This window comes from Vitis riparia, chromosome 18 (genome assembly GCF_004353265.1).
Source record: "Vitis riparia cultivar Riparia Gloire de Montpellier isolate 1030 chromosome 18, EGFV_Vit.rip_1.0, whole genome shotgun sequence".
Classification (NCBI taxonomy): Eukaryota; Viridiplantae; Streptophyta; class Magnoliopsida; order Vitales; family Vitaceae; genus Vitis; species Vitis riparia.
The window spans coordinates 13,720,415-13,743,569 of NC_048448.1; the positions used below are offsets into that span (position 1 = coordinate 13,720,415).

General features: G+C 35.7%; 2 protein-coding genes across 2 annotated transcripts; one reads left to right on the forward strand and one right to left on the reverse strand.

Moving 5' to 3' along the window:
- Positions 1–2,272: 2,272 nt before the first annotated feature.
- On the forward strand, positions 2,273–12,313 carry LOC117906721 (putative transcription elongation factor SPT5 homolog 1). Its single transcript, XM_034819885.1, has 22 exons — positions 2,273–2,715; positions 3,944–4,182; positions 4,296–4,442; positions 4,571–4,729; positions 4,844–4,927; positions 5,065–5,135; positions 5,682–6,039; positions 6,148–6,303; positions 6,410–6,507; positions 6,588–6,636; positions 6,714–6,866; positions 6,949–7,092; positions 7,245–7,338; positions 7,493–7,651; positions 7,740–7,788; positions 7,887–7,981; positions 8,091–8,169; positions 9,383–9,440; positions 9,537–9,654; positions 9,730–9,867; positions 10,629–10,729; positions 11,294–12,313. The coding sequence occupies exons 1-22, from the start codon at positions 2,406–2,408 to the stop codon at positions 11,537–11,539; spliced, it is 3,105 nt and encodes a 1,034-aa protein (XP_034675776.1). The 5' UTR covers positions 2,273–2,405; the 3' UTR covers positions 11,540–12,313.
- Positions 12,314–19,755: 7,442 nt separating this feature from the next.
- Positions 19,756–22,410, reverse strand: LOC117905469 (alcohol dehydrogenase 1-like). Its single transcript, XM_034818381.1, has 10 exons — positions 22,300–22,410; positions 21,787–21,923; positions 21,630–21,676; positions 21,204–21,529; positions 21,040–21,122; positions 20,865–20,940; positions 20,696–20,757; positions 20,516–20,611; positions 20,247–20,408; positions 19,756–20,158 (listed from the first exon to the last, which is right to left on the reverse strand). The coding sequence occupies exons 1-10, from the start codon at positions 22,334–22,336 to the stop codon at positions 20,042–20,044; spliced, it is 1,143 nt and encodes a 380-aa protein (XP_034674272.1). The 5' UTR covers positions 22,337–22,410; the 3' UTR covers positions 19,756–20,041.
- Positions 22,411–23,155: the final 745 nt, after the last annotated feature.

The following is a 23,155-nucleotide window of genomic DNA, read 5'->3' on the forward strand; positions in this document are numbered from 1 at the left end:
AATTGTTTTATATACTTTAAAACTTTTATATTATATATGGATGTACAATGTATTCATGGAGAATTAATAAATTGAGAATTATTTAAATTCTACTTTTAAAAATTAATGAGAAGTTTTTTCGAGAATTGTTTATGAAAACAATTTTTTTAAGAATAATTTTATAATATGCTCTTAGATAGATGTATAATTTGTCAGATTTCGAATAGGAACATGAATGGTATAGGTTAGTTAAAATCATATTTTCAAGTTTTGATGATAGTTTTTGAAAACCCAAATAGTCCCATGGTTTTTTAAGTTTAAAATAAAAACATAAATTCCATGAAAATGTTGATAAAGACATCAATAAAATTTAAAACTAGTTATAACAAGTAATTTCAAAATATGAAAATTTTGAATAAAATTTGATAAATAATAAAGTAGTCGTGGTATCATATTAATGAATGACGGGAGAAGAAGGGTTAACCTTTTCTATTTAATGTGGACTTTATGGAAGGAAATGAATGAAAGAGTTTTCAATGATGTCGAGCGGTCTAATCAAACTATTTATATATATATATATATTGTGAATTGAGTTAGAGTGTATACAGAAGATCACACTTTAACAACAATTGACTTTATAGATTGGTTGTTTGTTAAGTAATTTTTTTTTTGTTTAGTCTCTTTATTACCTAGTTTTTTGGGGTATTATTTGTATACTTTATGCATACCGTTTTTGTCATTTTTAGGCATTTCTAATAGAAGCCCTTTATTTACCTATCTATCTATCTATCTATATATATATATATATATATATATATATATATATCATATTAAAGAAAGACAATCATCATTTAAAAAATGAATATCAAATACTAATATGGAAAATAATTTATCGGATTAATATCATATTTCCTCTATTTTATTCCTATATAATTTCATTTGATTTTAATTTCTATATCTTACCATTTAAAAGAAGTAAATTTACCTATGCATAACCTTCATATATTTTTATGCCATTTTTACATGTGAAGCACTTAGAATTCTACTAGTGTTTCAAAAAATTTGTGGGCCTTTTATCACTGATTCCCCTTTTCATTATAATCATTGAGTTGCCTATATAAGGAGATTTTAAAAGTATAAGATATGATTTAACATAACACAATTTGCTTTATTTCTATTAAAATAATTTGAAAAATAAGTTATCACATTTTCATTAATGACCGGAGATCCTTTTAGAAGTCATATTAAATTTAGTAATCTAGCAAAAAAATTAGTGTGTTTGTAAATCATTTATTTTTGGAAAATACTAATGTACCATCCGTGGTACCTACCCAAATCCAAATCTGGACAACTAAATATATAAGATGAAATCTATATTATTACATGATGGTACAAACAATTTGAATAAGGATACGAAGTTACAAATAAATGTGATTGAAGTATAAAATGCACGATGCCACTTGATTGATGGTACCTTTATTTATAAAAAGAAAAAGAAAAAAAGAGAGTATATTTCGATACTATAAATTCTTCCATTACCTTTTACTAAGTATTCGAGTTTTCTCTTCTTTAGTCATTTTGAATAGCACTAGCTGCCATGTAAATAATTTAATTAATTGAGCATGAAACCATAATATCACATTCTCTCGGAGAAAAAAATATCCCCCGGGCCCCATTTCAAGACATCATTTCAATGCTTTCTATGAACATCATTGAGAATATATAATATTTAACTAGATTAATGAAGTTAATTGATTTGTGTATTTGGTTACAAATCGAGTCGTGTATTTGACTTTTACTTTCTTTACTTTATACTAGCCCACAACTACCTTTAATATATATTCATATTTTTATTTAAGAACATTATTTCTCAAATAAATTATAAAACATCAATAGTTCAATTTGGTGGCAGTTTTTTAAAATAATTAAAAAAAATAGTTTTTGAAAATTGTTTTATGATGTTTATTGAACAAAAGTCTGTATCGAACTTGTTTTTAATATTTTTAAATATGTTCTAAATTTTTTTATATATTATATACTATTTTATTTAAAAAAAAAAAAAAACGATTAAAAGATGTTATCTGAAAATACTTTAATTTTTATTCTTAAGAATTATTCTTAAAAATAAGGGATATAAAATAGTTTTTTTATTACCTAACATGTTTTTTTGGTTTTTTATGAAAAACTGTTTTGAAATCAGTTACCAAACAAGCCTTGACTTATCCAAATATTGTAAATTAGATATTTGGTCTCGGCCCTATTTTTTCATAGTCGAAGCTCTGAAATTGAAAACCCAACATAGGCAGCATTGTCCGTAAGGCGGTCGCAGCCCCACACAAGCCCCCGACACCTCCTTACTTACCAGCCTATTAATCCCAAGTTCCCGATATCCTTTTAGGGTTCTCAATTACTGAAAGATCCACACCATGCCTCGCCGGAGACACGACGACGACGACGATGATCTGGAGCCCGAGGAAGATGATGTTCTCGACGACGACGAAGATTACGAGGACGAGGACGTCGGAGTCGGTTCAAGTCGCAAGAGGTCGAGATCTGCGTTTATAGATGATGTTGCCGAGGAGGACGACGACGAGGATGACGACGACGACGATGAGGATTTTGGAGGTGCTCGTCGCGGCAGCCACCGGGCCAAGAGGCGGTCTGGCTCCGAGTTTCTGGACCTTGAAGCTGCGGTCGACAGTGATGAGGAAGAGGAGGAGGAAGACGGCGAGGACGGTTAGGGTTTATTCTTTTTGTGCTTTTGGATGTTTTTCTCATTTTTTATTGATGAAAATGTTTTTGGAATTAAAGCTTGATGGTTGAACTTTTTGCATGTGATACTCTAGTGTTTTTATAATCTGGCAATGTTAGGGTTGAATTAGGTCTATTTGTTATGGAGACTAGGAATCTGGGAATTAGAAATAGTAGTCAGCATTCGAAATCACTGGATATGAGATGAATTGAGGCAAGACTCTTGGGTTTAGATGTTCGATTAAGTTGAATGCTGGACTTTTTCTCTTTAGAACTAAACCTAACCGGAAACTAAGAGATGATAGAAAGCAAAAAATCTTCATCATCAAATTTTAAAACCTTCTATGAATTTATTAACTTAAATCTTGGTTATAAAATGAAGAACTGATGGCATCGCGGGTTTAGAATTATATATGTCTTTACTATTTTTCATTTCTGGGGTGGTCTTTGAAGGATAAATTTTACGTGTACTGGGATTATGTTTTGGGTCCCCTTTTCCCTCTCAGGCTTTTACAATTGTGCATAATCAAGGTGCCAAACATGTACACACATATATATATATATGCGTGTGTGTGTGTGTGTGTGTGTGTTACATTTTTCCCCTGCTTCATGTGGTATCATACTTGTTTTGTTTTGTTCCTTTTGGTTTTCCAATTTTTGGGTGGACTTGACATGATGCACAGCTTGGATTTAGAAATAATGTGATGGTAGCTTTAAAGCAAAAACCGGAATTCAAACTAGCAACAACAGAGAACATGCCAAACAAAATAATGAAAAACTTACTGAGATATGATGCTTAATTAAGTAGGAGATTGAATGTTCTTTCCTTATGACAGTTCTGCACCCACAGTTTATCCTTGCCATCAAATTGTGATTTGAATAAGGTTATCTGCCTTCTTCAATTTGGTTTGCTTTTCGGACTTGTGTGTAAAACTTTTATGTTTACTTGGGTGTCTTATTTTAATTTGTTTTTTACTTTCCTGATAAATATATTATTATTTTGTATTGAGAGGGGTTGGAATGGAACCATTCACCTTAGGAGCCAACAAATTATAAAGAGTAGCATGAAATTTGTTCCAAATGCTCTGTTGTTTGAATACTTTGACTTTGAACTATGGAAGTTTCTATTGGATCTCATATTTTTCATTTACTGTTTTACACTTGGCCAGCATTTTCTTTGATCCACTGATTGATCTATGGTCTTATCATGCAGATTTCATTGTTGATGCTGGAGCTGAATTACCTGATGAAGATGATGGTCAGAGGATGCGTCGTCGCCCCTTGCTGCCACAAGAAGATGAGCAAGAAGATTTTGAGGCTCTAGAGAGAAAGATTCAGGAAAGATATGGTAAGTCAAGTCATGCAGAATATGATGAGGAGACCACGGAGGTAGAACAGCAAGCTCTTTTGCCATCTGTTAGGGATCCTAAGTTGTGGATGGTGAAATGTGCGGTATGATTATCATTTTCTGATTTTAATATAACTCGGTACTTTATATCTGTTCCTTCTATATCTGTATGGTTTTTGGCAGAATCTGTCATTAATTCTCTGTTGATGTATGGTAGATTGGTCATGAGCGAGAGGCAGCTGTTTGCCTAATGCAGAAATCCATTGATAAAGGACCTGAGGTGCAGATCAGGTCTGCTATTGCCCTAGATCATCTAAAAAACTATATATATATTGAAGCTGACAAAGAAGCTCATGTGAAGGAGGTATGTCATGATGGGCAATGCATATCTCTTGTGTAACAGAAAATTGGAACAAGCCCAAAATGATGAGTTATACAGTAATGTCATGATTGAAAATTGATTTCTCTTATCTCTTTCTCCCCCTGCTTCAGGCATGCAAAGGTCTACGCAACATATATGCCCAGAAAGTAATGCTTGTTCCGATTAGAGAAATGACTGATGTACTTTCTGTTGAAAGCAAAGCAGTTGATCTTTCTAGGAATACTTGGGTCAGAATGAAGATTGGGACATATAAAGGAGATCTGGCAAAAGTATCTATCATACCATTCATACCTATAAAATATCTATCATACCATTCATACCTATAAAACAATATCATTATTTATTTATTTATTTTATACTAACTTGAAGGTCTCTTTCTATAGGTAGTTGATGTGGACAATGTGCGACAGAGAGTTACTGTGCAACTAATTCCAAGAATTGACTTGCAAGCTCTTGCAAATAAGCTGGTATTTATTCATTACCCATTATTTCATATTGATTGGTTAAGGAAGTTGCATTTTGCTTTGGTCTAACATTCATGTTCAATTGCATTGATTTGTTTGTATCTGATAATGACTACAAGGGAACTCCATAATTGTTGCAGGAAGGTAGAGAAGTTGTGACAAAGAAGGCCTTTAAACCTCCTCCACGTTTTATGAATGTTGAGGAAGCTAGGTAAATTTTGCTTTATTTGGTTCATCACAATTGCATATCAATATATGCTTATTATACCCTATTTTATGTGGAATTGGGCCTGCATTTTAGGTAGGTGTATGTGTGTCAGATGATAATTGTGTTACTCTGCCAGATTGTTCCTTCGACTGATGGCCAACAGACATAACAGGATAAAATTTCTACATTTATACTTCCCGTTGAAGCATATTTTTGGGTGTCATATTCTTGTAAACTCACTTGTGGTAGGAGATGGACACACGGTTGAATCATCCATATTCCTTCATCCCCATGCAGCTTATCTCATTGGGCATGGCTAATTGACTGATATTTGTATGTAAATAGGGGGACTGATTCAGGATGTGCACTGAAAATTTTTTTAGTGAACTAGGAAGGTGTCTGTAGGCTTGTTACTAGTCATTCTGATGGGTGCTTGTTTGAGCCCATTTCTAACCATGTATTCCAGCAACCTCCAAGGGTCCTTTACTTGTGGTATTGTATGCAACTTGATTATTTCTGGCCTTCTAATGCTTTATGCTTTATGTTCAGAGAAATGCATATCCGTGTAGAGCGTAGGCGGGATCCGATGACTGGTGATTATTTCGAGAATATAGGTGGTATGATGTTCAAGGATGGTTTCTTGTATAAAACAGTGTCCATGAAATCAATTAGTGTTCAGAACATACAGCCCACATTTGATGAACTTGAGAAATTTCGAACACCTGGCGAGACTGGAGATGGTGATATGGCTAGTTTGTCAACTTTGTTTGCAAATAGAAAGAAAGGTCACTTCATGAAAGGTGATGCAGTTATTATAGTGAAGGGAGATCTAAAAAATTTGAAGGGATGGGTTGAGAAGGTTGAGGAAGAGAATGTTCACATCAGACCAGAAATGAAGGGTCTTCCAGTAAGATCTAATTGAACTTTTGCTACGTTTTTCCATTTGGTTGGTGCAATGTGTGTGGATTTTTTTAATTTTTTTGATCCATTTCATTGTTTGCTTATTTTTCCACAGAAAACTCTTGCTGTAAATGAAAAAGAGCTATGCAAGTACTTTGAACCAGGGAATCATGTGAAGGTTGTCTCTGGCACACAGGAAGGTGCGACTGGTATGGTTGTTAAGGTTGAGGGCCATGTGCTCATCATTTTGTCCGATACAACCAAGGAACATGTAAGTGATCCATTCTTCTTTACTCCTAAGAATAAAGTCATGGTAGTTGTAGCTCTTTTACTGGGCTAATGATGCAATAAATTACATGAGTATCTGTTGTGAACAGCTTCGTGTGTTTGCTGATGATGTTGTGGAGAGCTCAGAGGTAACTTCTGGTGTCACTAGAATTGGGGACTATGAGCTTCATGATCTCGTGCTGCTGGAGTAAGCTTCTGTTTTTAAGAACTACTTTTATTTTGCTTTCCTTCATTTGAGGTCTTATATATTTAATTTATTTGGAGCAGCAATCTGAGCTTCGGTGTAATTATACGTGTTGAAAGTGAAGCTTTCCAGGTTAGTGATTGAAAGGATGCCTTGTGACTCTGTTGAATAGCCCTTGAATTTTCCCAACTTTATCAATTTTTTTCCAGGTTCTAAAGGGAGTTCCAGATAGACCTGAAGTGGTGCTTGTGAAGCTAAGAGAGATAAAATTCAAGATTGATAAGAGGGTAAATGTCCAAGATCGATTTAAGAACACGGTATCTGTAAAAGATGTTGTTAGAATTCTTGACGGACCTTGCAAAGTGAGTTCCCCATATCTTGCTTGATTTGTCTTATTACAATAATTTTTCTTTAAAGACTATTAACTATTTCCATCATATTTAGGGGAAACAAGGTCCAGTTGAACATATATATAAAGGAGTTCTGTTCATTTATGATCGACATCACCTTGAGCATGCTGGTTTTATTTGCGCTAAATCCCACTCTTGTGTTGTCGTAGGAGGATCACGCAGTAATGCTGACAGAAGTGTAAGTCCTTGCAGTCTTATTTTTGTCTTTTTCCCTTTTAAGTTCTGTTTTTTAGTGTGTAAATTGTCTGCTTTGAAGGAAGTTTATTTATTTATTCTTGTTTCTTTTTATTGGGGCTTAATTTGGCTCACTCTTGCTCACTTTTTTTTTAGGGTGATTCCTTCTCAAGATTTGCCAATCTCAGAACACCACCTCGCGTTCCTGAGTCACCAAGGAGATTCCCTCGAGGAGGTCGTTCAATGGACTGTATGTTGTTGATGTTTTAGGCTTTTTTGATTTTGTTTATGAATTCATCATTGAGCATTCTAATTTTATTCTTTTTATGGTGGTCGATGATTTTCGTAGTTATGTTCTGTTCAAGAAATAGTTCTTTTATGGACAAATGCTTACTATTATGCAGCTGGAGGAAGGCATAGGGGTGGAAGAGGACATGATTCATTGGTTGGTAGTACAATAAAAATTCGCCAGGGACCTTTTAAGGGTTACCGTGGGCGTGTTGTTGATGTTAATGGTCAATCTGTTCGGGTTGAATTGGAGTCCCAAATGAAGGTTGTTACAGGCAAGTCTTATTTGGTTTTAAAAAATTTGTGTTTTGTCTTTGGTTGTCAAGTTTCCTGATTGGATGATGACTGCTTTCATATGTGCAGTTGATCGGAATCAGATTTCTGATAATGTGGCTGTTGCAACCCCATACCGGTATGCAAGAATCTTGTTTTTGTTTTTTGTTTTGTGCATGTGTGTGTGTGTGTGTATGCTTGATAATTTTAAGTTTCTAACTGTTTCTGTTTTACCAGTGATGCACCTCGATATGGTATGGGAAGTGAAACACCCATGCATCCTTCACGAACTCCACTGCATCCATATATGACTCCTATGAGGGATGTTGGAGGTCTGTTCCTTTGAGTCTAGTGTTGCCCTTGTTCCAGAAATATATACACTTTCTGATAATTTCCTACATTTTATTCATTTGTTTACTGTATCTCCTGTACCTTCTACAGCTACTCCTATACATGATGGTATGAGAACACCCATGCGGGACCGCGCATGGAATCCTTATGCACCAATGAGTCCTCCAAGGTTTGTCCTTGAATCTGACTAGATCCTTCGTAGCTATTGTTATAAAATTAGAAGGTTGAAATATACTGCATGCACTATAAAATGAATATAATATTAAACTATAGGCAAACATTTTAGAATTAATATCGTTTTTTTCTTGTTCTGATAATGGAGAACCCTTTTGACAACAGCAAGGCATTTATCCCAATTACAAGCAAAACAAATCCCAAATGATATGGGGCCATCACTCTACCCTACACCAAGGAGAGTTGCAATTGGGACCTTTGGTTTATTGTTAGAGTGCACAACTGCTGCACTACTCCTGGGAGGGCTTGTAGGATTGATATCAATTTTAAAATGAAAACAATGAAAACCGAGCTCTTAAGTTTCTTTCTTTTGAAAACACAAACAACAGAGATGATTTAATATAAACATAAATATTGGCTTTAACAAAAACTGCATTTATAAACTCCAGTTTAATTTATAAGATGGTAAATTTCTCTAACCAATATTTTCCCTTTTCTTTTAGGCATGGAAGTTATGTAAAAAAAGTTTTATAAGAAAAAATTACAAATATGAAATTTAGTGAAAAAAAATTAAATATACTAGTTAATAATAGGGAGACATGTCAGGTAATGAATTGGTTTGACAGCATATCATCATGTTAGAAATTAAATATAAGAGTTAAAAATCTTTTTCAGACAGAAAGGGAAGAAGAGAAATAGGCTGTTTTTGTAGATTGTTTAGGTTGCTTGTTTAATTTCTTCACCTTCTTTGGTGCTCATTATATATAACTAGTATACTTGAAATATGTCCCTTTTTGATTGGTGCCTTCTAATACTTACCTTTCCCACAAAAAGATGGATGGTATAGAAGAAATAAATTTTGAGGTATACTGTAACAGGAGTAACCAAAATAGCGAAAAACATATTTTGAGATTAGAGTGACTCATGGAGGTGTGGAGGTGAGAGTGCTTGAATAGTTGAAAGGAATCAAGGGAAGTAGTTGAGGATAGATTATGAGCAGTTTCTGGAATCAGAGGAGAGACAGGGTATGAAGAGGGAATCAAGTGTTGCAATGTCTAATTAATTCCTGTAAAATATCAAACTTCTTATGATTATTGGAGATGTCAAGAGAAAGAAATGGAAATATAAATCACCTTTTTTTTTCTTTGCTGAAGCATTTGTCATGTGACTCCTGATTCATTTTTGGAATTGTGACAAAAACAAATCAGGGACAATTGGGAAGAAGGAAATCCTGCCTCTTGGGTAACCACCAGTCCACAGTATCAGGTTAGGTATCTTCCCCAGGTTGACCTTAATATGCTAATAAATTTTTTAAATGCTTTTTCAATGTTTGTAATGTGAACTAATTGTCATTTTTCTCAGCCTGGAAGCCCTCCTTCACGAACATATGAAGCACCTACTCCAGGTTCAGGCTGGGCTAGCACTCCTGGTGGCAATTACAGTGAAGCTGGAACACCGAGGGATAGTACCCCTGCTTATGGTATTTCTGTTGAAGAGCCCCTTTTGAGTTGCCATAGTTATGGTTAAGATTACTAATTCTGTGTTCCTGTTGTAGCAAATGTTCCCAGTCCTTACTTGCCTTCAACTCCTGGTGGACAACCTATGACACCAAATTCAGTATCTTACCTACCAGGTACTCCTGGGGGGCAGCCAATGACGCCTGGAACTGGTGTGGATGTTATGTCTCCAATAGGTATGCTTTTTACTTTCTGCCTTTTTTTTTTGTAAAATGCTCCAACCACTAAGTCATCTTATTTGAGAAAAAAGCTTCTACATTTGTATAATTCTTCATGATTTTTGACATATGTCAGATTCTTATTAAGTACTCAATTATCATGTGGAGTATAGTAAATAAGGTAATTTCATAGTCATGACATAATTTATTAAATGTCACTTGGCTTAGATGTATGGAAAACGAAACTAAGTGTCTTAGTCTGAAAGTCATTTTCATATCCACTAAAAAGATTTATGCTTAACATGCAAGAATGTAAGCATTGGATCAAAATCATATTCAGCATCCCGGTGTTGTGTGATTTTGTAACAGCATCTTATTAATCCTATGATTAATCACTAGCAAGGGGCGGCCTTTTTCAATGTCACATGATCACTAAATTTTTCCATTTGTATTCTATTATTTGGAAGAATTTGAAAGGTTGAAACCATTTTTTAAGAATGTAATCATTACCTACTTGGCCGCCTTTTTCCTCCCTTTCAATTTATAAAATAAAAAGAACTAATAATCCATTGAATTCTGTTTGCTGATGCTGGGTACAATTGTTGCTCATTTCTCTATGTAAAACAAGATAGATGCAATTTAAGTGGCATTTCAAATACAATATATATTCTTCTGATGAGCAACTGCAAACTAGATCCTTGAAGCAGAAGCAAATTTTATAATCAAGTTGTAAGTATTTTTATTTCTAAATTAATTTGGTGAGTATGAATATATGGCAGGTGGAGAACAAGAAGGGCCATGGTTTATGCCAGACATATTGGTCCACATACGCAGGCCTGGAGAAGAGAACACCCTAGGAGTTATCCGGGAGGTGCTTCCGGTAAGTTTTTAGCTAGCACTGTTGATTTAGCTCTTAAATTGCATCTGTTTAAGCTCTGAATGTAATGCCCGGAAGAAATGTGAGGATTTTAGGGAATTGTGGACTTTTGCTGTGTTTCAAGAAATAGAACTGTAACCAGTTTGTGTAGCAGGATGTCACTTGGGTTTATTGCCATTCTCCTGCATTTATGTATTTAATTTCATTTTTTTTTATAATTTTTTTGGCATTTGAGCACAGATGCAGTGCAGTGCTCAAAGGCACTTTTTCATGAGGTGACGAACATTACCTCTTTAACTTAAATGGGTGGGTTTAACATTACAATCTTCCTATGGTTTTGCACAAAGTTGTCCAGCTTGTGCTATGGTAGGTAACTGTGCTGTATGTTACCGATTCAAGGGGAAAGGTCATTGTAAAGTCTATAAGAGCAACCCCTCTTGAAAGCATACTCAATTGTGACTAATAACGTAATAACATGGCTAATTTTCTTGCAATATCCAGCATGCATCTGGCATGGGAATTTTCCATTGGTTGAGTGGATCAATTAACAAGTGTTTTGTGGTCCAGGATGGTACTTATAGAGTGGGCCTTGGATCCAGTGGTGGGGGTGAAATAGTAACTGTCCTGCATGCTGAAATTGATGCTGTGGCTCCAAGAAAATCAGACAAGATCAAGATTATGGGTGGTGCACATCGTGGTGCCACTGGCAAGCTGATTGGTGTTGATGGCACTGATGGAATCGTAAAGGTAGATGATACCCTTGATGTTAAGATATTGGACATGGTTCTCTTGGCAAAACTAGTACAACCATGATCAACAATAGTGATAACACAATTTTATAGTGTATATTTATTGCTTACTCTCAAATTTCATTGAGGAATCATGTTCATTCACATATACATGGAGGTGTTTGGATGTTGATTGAGATGGATTTTTATCCAAAACCTGTATGTCACTCAGAAGGAACAGAAGATATAGGACTTGGTTAAACCTGGGCTTGGGGGCAGTATTGCCAATTTTGGGTGGAGCTTTTTCATTTTGTAGACGGGTTTGAACCCCCGGTCTAGAAATAATTTAGGTGTATGGACCTATTGAGCGCCCTCTTTTTTTTTTTTTTTTTTTTGTGTATTTAAGAATATTATTCTTTTTGGATTTTAAAGTGGAATTCTATCGTCTTCTTTCTGTAAAAACTGGTTGGGCGGGGGCTTGGTTTTAGTTTTATGATCTGAGTGGCGCATTCACAAAGTAATGAGGTTACCAAGATCCCTGTTCAAGCGTTAATCTGAGCTGAAACATTGACCTCGTTTTCCAATTCACTTTCGTTGTACCATCCAATCTGTCATTGTTGTGGGTCTTTTGCCTTACTGCAGGCAATGAAGGAATGGAATAAACTCCGTCTCTTTGAACCTAGTGATATGGGTTCTGTTTTCAAAGGGGTTCCAACATATGAGGTAGGCCTGATGAGAAAGGGAGATAGAATTTGGACATCCTGCGTGACAATTGATTATAGATGAAATAATTTATTCGGGCCTTCCTCGTGTTTCCTATAGAATGATTCATATGTAGCAAGTATCTTTTTTGAGTTTATGTTTCTGTCTTGGTTGATCATCTTGTGAGAGAATTGTGACCTAAGAAATTATGTGTACCAACAAGAATCGTACGTATTAAAGAAGTCCTTTCATTATCAAGTTTGCAGAAACGTATAAGATATAGACAGCTTATTGGTTTATGTACAATATTAATTTAGTCGAATATAATCAAATAAATACTTATTTATAAATCTTATAATATTATTAACAGAAACTAAGGTGTGAAAACGTTTCCCAAAATAATATCTGAAACATGGTTTACTGTTTTTATGTTTTCCAGATTGAATAATGGATCCTGGTTTTGAAAAGATTAAAATGGAAGAAAAAAGCTCAGTTAATATGTCACTGATACCGTGCCCAGGATGCCCAAGGAAAAATTGTGTTTTTATCTCTACATTTCTGCAATGTTGTCTGAAAGGGTCTCTTCTGGGAGTTGCAGTTGAAAGGGTGAAATGCTATTCTGGCTGTAGATGATTTTACTGATGAAGTTTTGAATTAGATACGGGGGCGAGGGATATTGGGTTTTTCATGAAACTCAAAAGATTTCAATTTACCAACCAACCATTTATACAAGGCGAATTTTTGATAGACAGGGCACATCACTGCTTGCTATAGTATCTTTCAATTTCCATACACTTGGAAATAAGAAGCGGAAGGAACCGGAGGCGAAACTCTGGCGAGCCATGAAAATTCATCTTTACTAGTGCTTAGATTTACGCTACGTTTACTTGTTTTCAACCAATGAGGTGTATACAAGCTGATGTGTGCTAATCCTACATGGAATGGAATGATAAGTGAAAATGATTCTAAGATATATGTAAGCAGTAGTCTCTTCAATTGTATAGACTGGCTTTTAAAGTTGAGATTGACAAAGCCTATTGGACTTGGGCCATTACAATATCTGCAGGGATTTGATGGAATGTCCTTTTAAACCGTCAGATCTATTATACCCATACCATTATACTATTTATGAGAGGCAGCAGGCTCTTACAATATCTAAACCATGACGCCGTGCCTGCTTTAACATTATGAATAATATCTACATCTGGTTAACATCGGTTAGTGGTGGGCTGACAATACAGATATTACATAGGGAAACGAGTGGGCTAACAATATGGATAATATCTACAGGGATGCACTTGTACAATTGTCCTTACATGATGGCTGAAGTACCTCCATTAGACAATATCTATACGACAAAGGAATTGAAGGAACGGGACATTGCATGATGGGTGAATAAATAATAGTATTTTTAAGTGCAAATAAGGATAAAAATATCTGTAATTACGGATGTATTGGAATGGATCCCTCTTTTTTGGATTAGTAGATACTTGTTTTTCATTACTATTATTTATTATATTTTATTTATTTGTTTTTTCCTCTCAACCATTTTCTTGTTACTAGGGAGTTTGGGTTCTTTTTTTTACAGGATAGTGAAATCTTCTCTACAGAAGAAAGTGGGGGACAACCTCTACAAAGGAACAAGCTACGAGAGACGCATAGGAAAGGACACTGCTACCTTGGCATGGTGGTGGTTAGGATTGAGACATTTATGAATAGGGGGGCAGTAGAGAAGAGGGTAAGCACTGAGAGATTGTTGGAAGGGATTTTGGGAGAAGAAACCAAAGAAAAATAGAGGAATGGGGGAGCCATTTTTGGAGAGAGTAAGGAAGCTGTGAAGTAGTCATTTTTGAGAGGAGAAGAAAACAAGTTTGGGGAAGAAAAACAAAGAGCTTGAAGCGAGCCATGAGTTGGAGTAGAAGAAAGAGTTGTAGGAGGCAAACTATGAGTAGCAAGGAGGAAGAAAGTTTATCGATCTTTGGAGGATCAAAGCAGCACCTTTAGCTATGGATTCTTTGCAGATTTCTTGTTCATTCTTTCTCATTTTCACCGTTCTTTATCATTTCATCTTGCTACTTTAGCATTGTTTGTTATGGATTGGGTTTTGTTGAATCTAAGTTCACTTCATACTTGCTCTATTTTGTTCTCTTTCTAATTTCTTTGATTTCCCCTATAAATGACTGATATATGGATTGTTTTCTTTGAGCTTGATATTTGATTAATCATACAAGTGCTCACTGTTCGTTCCACCTGCTTAGATCCATTAAGTACTGTTGGAGTTGTGCTAATTGGATGTAGGTTCGTCTAGCTTCACTGGAGTCAAACAGACTTATTCCATACACAAAAATGATGTTTGGACAGGTGGTTCGGGCACACCTATCTGAAGCTTAAGTCATAATCTAATAAGAGTGAATCCAACTTTTTGAATGACTATATGTGCATGTATCATTTTCATGCATTTGAAAGGGTTCTTATAGAACTTATGACACCATCGTCGCAGTGTTGATCGTGCATTCATGTCTTTCTTGCATCGATGAATGTCATCGTGGAAGATACTATGCCTTAATAAGTTAATCAACGTCATTTTCTTAGTATGGATTGAACAATCATACCAAATAAGAGCTGCTAATTGGTGTCATTTGTTGTCTGTCGTGCAATAATTCCAAACTATGTTGTTGATTGTGCATTTATGTTTGCCAATGTCGCTAATTGCTTGTAATGATTGGGTGACATTGATTTTTGAGTGTAAATGTCGTCTTGATTGTCTCTTAGACATTGGTAGTGATTAATAATATGTCAAATGCTTAGAATTTCCGGTTGGGCTGGTTTGTCCGTTTGGAAGTCCCAATCGACTTGGTCTGTCCATTCCATTTGACATTAGGGAAGAAGGAAATCTGTCTTTCCTCTTGCGTCAGATGAAACTTGTCTTGGTCCAAATGGATTGATTCCAAACAAATTATCTGCTTACCTTGGACGACCAAAATGTCTTGAGCCTATGAAGGACATGCGGAGGGAAACTTCCCACAATGCCCCCTAATTCATTTGCCTCTATTTGGTCAGGTTGCTGATGGGCTAGGCCAGGACAAATTGTCCACTTTTTCAAGTTTTTGGGCACCAGGGGATGCGTGCCATTTGGTGCTTTAATGATGGATCATATCGACTAAGGCCGGTTGTCAGGTGGCATGTCCCTTCACTAATCTTGGTAAGCACTTCTAGGTAGCGTGTCTCTTAGTCTGCCTAGGTTTTCATTCCCTATAAATAGTTAGGTTCCACCCATTTGGTTCACCTTTTGGCTTTCTACCATTTAGTATTCTATCGCCTACGCTGCTCTTTCGTCGTCACTGTGCTTACCACTGGTTATTCCCTTTAACCTTCATCGCCATTACCGATTGGTTTGCTACTAGAGAATATCTTTTCCGTTAGAAAGCATTTCAATCTTGACTTTAGTTAATTTTCTATCATTGGTTTGTTTCTTTGCTTTGTTTGTTTTTACTTTTCCGATTGTGTTGGTGTTGTTTGTTTGGAGAGAAAATGGACATATCAATGTCCAGATTTGGGGTCTTTCTGTTTTCCCGCTCACTCCCTTTGCTTATTTGGAGTGGACGTATTGGTGTCCAAATCTGGGGCTTTTTAGGCTTCTTGTTTGTTTCTACATCGTCATTGTATTTGTGTTGTCATCTCACACTTTTGTTGTCGTTGCGATGGTGCGATGTACGCGATTCTTTGTCTGCTATTGGAGAAAAAACTTGTTTTGCAAGTTTTCACAACCAAATTCGTCTAGATTCGGATTATAGTTCGTTTAGGTTTAGGTGTTCGTCATTAGGGCAACACTGAACGATGGATGGGTTGGGTGATTGGTTTTAACAACTACGTTGATCCACGTAGGTTTCCACATGGCCCAGATCTATTTGATCTAATGGACAAAGGAGGGATTATTTCTACTAATGAAAAGCCTCAGCAAGGTGGACGAAAAAATGCTAGAGCCGAGCGCTCTAGGCCGGATCGCTTAGTTGGTGACTTGTTCGAGAGGGAGTTCCGGGCTCATTTTCGTATTCTGGATACCATCCTGATTCAGTTAATAGATGGTGAAGCTTTATCGTCAGTCGAACTTCCGAATAACATGATATACTTTACCAATGATCAATTTGTTGCAGGCTTCGTTTCCCCCTTCTGTCCCTTCTTAAATAATTTATTCACTTCACACAAGTTCCGCCTGCTTTCCTTCATTCGAACCTCGTTTGGATATTAATGGGGTGTAATGTGTTGGACATGTTCTTCCAGTTAGACCCTTCTTACTGGAATTCTTGTTCATCTACACTATCAAGATGAGCCCAAAGGAGAGGTTCAGCTTGTCTGCCCACATTCATTCTCTCTAGTTTGTGACCAATCTTCAGAACCCAAGCAAAGGTTGGGCCAAGGAGCATGTTTTGGTGTCCGATCCTTGGAGTGGTTTGTCTGAGGGTCTGAACGGAGTTTTTGCTCCACAGTGCTCGTTGGAGATTCTAAGTAAACTATGTTTTTCCTATTTTCGTCTTGTTTTACTGTTATTCTAGCCTTGTTGTTAACTTTCTCCCAATTCTTATGTTCGTCTAATGCAAATAAGGAGAGGTGGGGACACCTTGTAGAGTGGGTAGAGAAGGCTTCATTTGTCTATCTCAACAAGTTGTTCAAAATAGACGTTGTTGAATGGGCTCACATTGTTCTCCTATCAGACAAGAACCTCCAAGCCCTAATTGAAAATCCAAAGCCCTTTATTATCCGATATTTCCCCGACTAGTTCCTCCGTCTCTAGTGCTTGGTGAACATTTTGTGTTTTCTACGAGATTGCTTATTTGGTAGATTTTGAAGCACGTTAGGCTCGTCTAGAGGAATGTGAGAAGAAATGCTAGGAGGAAACACTAAGGCAAGCTTCGGTTGTTAGTTGTCCGGCTTCCAGCTCCGCTGTCCATCCTCTTGCCCCAAAGAAGAAGCCTACAACTCATTCCATCCAAAAAGCGAGGACTCCGCCTCTTGCCACTTTGTCTTCATCATTTTTTTTCGTCTCCTTGATTTTCTTTGTCCTCTTTATCTTCCAACGACAAAATAGAAGCAGGGATGAATCGACTGGTGCCTCCTATTATTTGTGAGGAAGAGGAAGAAGAGGAGATGCCCTTTAACTTGAGAGTTGGATTCCGCAAGAGGCAACATAAGCGCATATCTGAATCTATTTCTATCGGCCCCATATCCGAATAAGCTTGAGATAATAGGTTTCACCTTCTTGATGAAAATGATCCCACTAACAATGGAACCGGTGAGAAGACAAAAATTAAATGAAAGAACAAAGACCGAAAATTCAAGGTATCGATTACTCTTTTTACAACTACATGCAACTCAACTCAACTATGAGCATATATGGGACTATGCTGGAGGTTCCAACGTGGATTCCTCATTCCAGTCTTGTTCATTCCCTAGCATTTGAATTTCTTGAGCTCATTTTAGTTTCAGTTGATGGGAAAACATCATTGATCAATATGGGAAAGCTTTTTGCAACTTGCAAGCTTTTCTTGGGGAAAAATGTTTCCAAGGATGAATCTTATTTCAACATATTACATGACAACCAAATAAGCACTCAAATGGCTGGCCCATGTAAGAAAACTATATGATTAGATGAAGATGAACCACTAGTAGTGTAGTCCTATCTGCACCCTAGGCCCTACTTCCACATGAGAATGAATGGCCACCTTCAGCATGCAATGCTAAAGGCCACATGTTCTCATCATTTTAATCCTTCACTCTTGCTTTCAAAACTTGATTTTCAAAAATCTGTCTTTCAAATGGTTTTAAATCTCCTAAATTTATTTATTTATTTATTTCTCTTCTTTCTTAGAATCCGAAGTCACCAAAACCTAATTTTTAATAAACTTGATACCATATTTCATTCGGACATGCATTTTGTGACTTTCTTTGGTTTTTAATAATTTTCATGTTTTTCACAATTTTTAATAATCATGAATGATTTTTCATAATTCCAAAATAATGAAATTTGTGGAATTAATTCATGTAAAAATAAATCGGGCATTGGTACGAGCCCAACATTCATGATACTCTTGACTCTAATTACAATGCTGATTGAGCGATAATTAATTAATTTTGTCTTGCTTTGTGACATGCATATGACTATTCTATAATTATCCACTAACCCTATTTCCATGATAGCACATTATTGATTGGTTGCTCTAGTACGCATCCTATTCTCTCTCATTTGCTTGATCATTTTTATTTTATTTTTGATATATGCTCTAGTCATAGTATATCTTTGATTACTCTTTAGTATCCATTGATTTTCTTATCAATTGTTACACTTGCCTCACCTTATTTAGTAGCAACTCGTTTCTTAAGGCTTAGAGGGGTGTTATGACTTATTATCGTACTTTTCCAATAGGTAACCCGACCCTTGGATTCAGACTCAATTTTTCATAGACTTGTTTTTCTTTCGGGAGTCACACATAGAGTTTTCATTTTTATGTTTCCCTTTAAAAATAAAACAAAAATAATTGATAATTCTAAGTATTTTCTAAAAATAATTTTTTCACAAACAAAAATGTGAGTTGCACCATTCGAGTGGGAACACATCGTGAAAAATGTGGGTCCACAATCGATACTTCCATTTTACGGATATATAAAAAATATATCGACGAATATTTTGATACAAAATATCGATAAACCTAAAATTGATCAAAAATTATAAAAATGTAAGAAAAAACTCTTAAAAATAAAATTAGAAGTATAAGATATATTTTAAAGTTGTTTTGTTAAAAAATTGATATATGTATAATAAAACTTATTATATTTGATAATAATATTGTATGTGTTAATAAAAAAAAAATGAATTTCATAAGTATATATTTATTATTAAATTATATAAAATATTATTCGATAATAATATGTCTAATTTAAAAATATATTTAATATTAAAATTATAATTCATTTAATTTAATTGCATTAAATGATATAAAATAAATGATGATATATATATATATATATATATATATATTTAATACTTAATTAATATATTAATGATATTAAAAACACGAAGAAAATTATAATGATAATTTTTATATTTTTTGTATTCAAATAGATGAAATTTTTTCATTTAATTATAAAGTAATTATAATTAATTTATTCTTTAAAACATTTTTTAAAACTATTGTTATATGATGAATTTGAGTTTACATATATTTGGTGCAACTTATATAACTAGGCGCAAACTTGCTCGTTGGCCCTTTTGGCTGGGGTTCAAGCCCCAACAACAATTGAAAATTCAAGTCATTTTTGAAGTTGGCTAGGGTTCAAGCCCCTAGCAACAATTGAAAATTCAAGTCATTTTTAAAGTTAGGCTACATTGATCCGTGTTGATAGCCCCAAAATATCATGAAATATCGGTAAAATGCTGATAAATGCCTAAAAATTGAAGAAATTCATGATAAATTGCTGAAATATCGAGGTATTGATATTTCTCTCTATAGGTCATGTCGAGGTCCCACCAATACTCGATATTTCAACAGTATATCACCAAAATATCACGATATTTTAATCACCGGGTGCAAGTCGGTTCAATGCTACTCCAAAATACACATCTAATTAACCTCAATGCGAAAATTATAAATAAGAATTTGATCTCCTGGGGAGGATTAACCTCCATGAATACGTGACATTGCACTACTGAAAATTGAAAAATTTAAAGCCAAGGGGAATGAGTTTTGACCTCCTTTATTAACCATAGTTATTTTCATAGTAACAACCAGACAGATGCTCTCTTTCACCGGCTAAAACCAAACCTTCTAATATGAAGTCACCCAAGATCACCTTAGTTTTATTCAATTAGACTCTCTCATCTCAAGATATTCTATGGCTCCATATGGATGATGCATCGAAGGCCTTCCCCGTTTAGCATGTATTCAAAGGCCTTGTTGATCTCTGAGAACGGAACTGAATGGGTGATGAATTTTTCCACCTCAAGCTCCTGCAATATTAGACAAAAAGAAATTTTGCATTTCTCATCTTGTGCTTGAAGATTTGTTTTGAAAGTGAAATTGAATTCCCAAATTTACCTTGTTCATGTATTTTTCCACCACAGCCGGAATATCAGAACGGGGCTTGTAGTTCCCAAAGAAGGTTCCCTTGAGAGTCCTTTCATTCAACAGGTTGATGGGGTGGGTCTTGAAGACATCATCTTTGTTTGGTACCCCCACAATTACTGCAACACCCCAACCCTGAGACAACAATATGGCTTAATTCAGCGACACAAAACAACCCCATACAATGACGGCTTTGCTTGGATCCCAGGAAAATGGGATAAAAGAATACTCAAACCACATACATCATGAACACATTCGAATGCAGAAATCATGGCATTGACATTTCCAGTGCATTCGAGGCTTCTGTCGACGCCTCCATCGGTCATCTCCACAATAACCTAATGAACAATTCCAAGAGCAAACTCTTTGAAGCATCTTTAGATTTGGGTTGGGAGCTTCACTCAAAAAGTTGAGTAACAAACCTCTTGAACTGATTTCTCATGGTCTTTTGGGTTCACAAAGTCGGTCACACCAAACTTCTTGGCTGTCAACAAGCACCAGAAACTTCAGTAACAAATTCTTTGCTTATATTCTCATGCATAATGGATATTAAATGCGAGTATGATATCTGCTTTGAAATGCTTCACTTACCCCCTTCGTATCTTTTTGGATTCAAATCAACACCAATAATCCTCGAAGCGCCAGCAATCCTAGCCCCTTCTGCAGCCTGATCACAATAAAGAACCACAACTATTAAGATTTCCAGCAGAAAATTTTGGCCAAAACAAAAGAGATAGGAGAAACAGCTGAGGGGGCGGCTACTTACAGCAAGGCCTACAGCTCCCAGTCCAAAGACGGCTACGGTTGAGCCCTTGGTCGGTTTTGCCACATTGAGAGTGGCACCGAGGCCTGAAAACCAAAACCCCAAAACTGGTTCATCCACAGCCATAAAAGCCTTAATTAATACAAGTTACTAAAGATTTTTTGTACCTGTGGAGATGCCGCAACTGAGGACACAGACTTTGTCAAGAGGGGCCAAGGGATTGATCTTAGCAACACAGCCAACATGAACGACGGTGTACTCACTAAAGGTGGAAGTTCCCAAAAAATGGTATACGGGTTTGCCCTTAATGGTGAATCTTGATTTTCCATCATGGATCATCACCCCTCTGTCAGTGTTTATCCTGAGGAGGTCACACAGGTTGCTTTCTTCTGATTTGCAGTGAGCACAGTCCTTGCACTCTCCGGTGAATATTGGGAGGACATGGTCTCCTGGTTTGAGATCTGTCACACCCTCCCCAACACTCTCCACAATCCTATACACCCACAAAGTTAAGCAGAGTCCATTACATATGGGTATTTTATAAGATGAGCAATCCTCAGAAATTAAGATGTACTTTGTGCAAATTCACATACCCTCCTGCTTCATGACCGAAAATTCGAGGGAACAAAGGGGTCTGTCCCTGCAGGATCCCAATAGAAAAAATATGTGAAAGATATTAACTAATGGTATGGCTTTGATCACATAGACACTATGCAAAAGAGTTCTCATTTGTTTATTTATTTTTTTTACCTTGGCTTCCCAAAAGTAGACATCAGTGTGACATAGGGAGGTGTAGAGGATCTTGAGACGGACCTCCATGGCCTGTGGGGGTGCCACCTCCACTTCTTCTATCACTAATGGCTTCCCTGCTTCCCATGCCACAGCAGCTGCAATCACAGAAAGAGAGAATCTCAGACATCAGTTACTTAACCAGTAAAGCCTTTCCCTTGGTTGATTCAGTTCCAATTTGAAGGAGATGGTTTTTATATATATATATAAATATATTTGATGAAAGCCCCACTTCATTAAAATTTACAAAAAAAAAAAAGAACCCAAAGGAAAGAGCAAATATTCTAGAGTTATAAAAGCAAAAGCAAAGCCATTTATGCATAAAATACACCAGAATGGAGAAACCCTCTGGAAATGACAAAGAACTTGTATCAAATTCTTTAAGAAATTCTGCCCTCCACTCTCTCAAAAGCCTATCAACTGAACAGATGTGGATAGATCAGAGATGAATGGATTTATGCAGCATTGTTATACCTTTGCAGCAGATGACTTGACCAGCAGTGCCTGACATATTTTCTTAGATACTCCAAAGATATGGTGCTCCTCAGTCCTCCGTGGGGTATTTATAGCCCCCAAGAAGGAAGAAAAATATTAATTAATTATTTCGATGAAACGTTACTCGATACAGTTGCTTTCTGGATATATTTCAATGGTCTTTCATCACCCAAGGAAAACAACAGGCTGTGCAAAACCATTCCCAGCTTACAATTATTTCTAGACTCTGGTTTTCCTATGTTGCATTCTCCTTTATCATTAGTATATTGGGCAGATATTGACATCTCTAAGCAAAGTAAAGGTGCCATGGCTGTGATTGCCCACATGTCTAGTGGATTTTGATGACCCGTCAGTAAAGTCCCTTTCAGATTGAAAAGTATGCAGGCAAGGAAAAATAGATGTCACAGACATAAAAATAAAATAATATATACTAAAATATTTAAGCTTCTATATTCTATAAATTTTGTTTATTTATTTTAAAAGGGAATCGAAAATAAAAGCACTCGTTAAATTCTCTATATTAACAAATAAAAACCAAGATTTGGTAACCCCAATGTCTCGTAGATAAAAATAAATAAAGAAATTTCTCGAGCTCTTTTTATCTACGTCATTTCTTCCCAAAAACAAATATATTTAAAAATATTTAATAAAAAGAGTGGGTTTGAAAACCCATTGTAAAGTTTTACAAGAATAATTCAATATTCCTTTTTAAAATTCCGATAAGATTTATGATATTTCCTTTTCACCTTTAAGACGACAACTTTGGACTGATTATAGTTTTGAAATCATTTTCACAAGAATAGGTGGTCAAGGAAAAATTGTATTATTCAAATAT

Bases quoted from the DNA above. Each gene is read 5' to 3' on its own strand.
- LOC117905469 (XM_034818381.1), bottom strand. From the start codon at position 22,336: ATGTCAGGCACTGCTGGTCAAGTCATCTGCTGCAAAG. The intron at 21,924-22,299 runs GTATAACAATGC...CTGTGATTGCAG, and splicing joins TCAAGTCATCTGCTGCAAAG to CTGCTGTGGCATGGGAAGCA. The intron at 21,123-21,203 runs GTACAAAAAATC...TTTGGTTTTCAG, and splicing joins CAGTTGCGGCATCTCCACAG to GCCTCGGTGCCACTCTCAAT.
- LOC117906721 (XM_034819885.1), top strand. From the start codon at position 2,406: ATGCCTCGCCGGAGACACGACGACGACGACGATGATCTGGAGCCCGAG. The intron at 6,867-6,948 runs GTGAGTTCCCCA...CATCATATTTAG, and splicing joins TTCTTGACGGACCTTGCAAA to GGGAAACAAGGTCCAGTTGA. The intron at 7,093-7,244 runs GTAAGTCCTTGC...CTTTTTTTTTAG, and splicing joins GCAGTAATGCTGACAGAAGT to GGTGATTCCTTCTCAAGATT.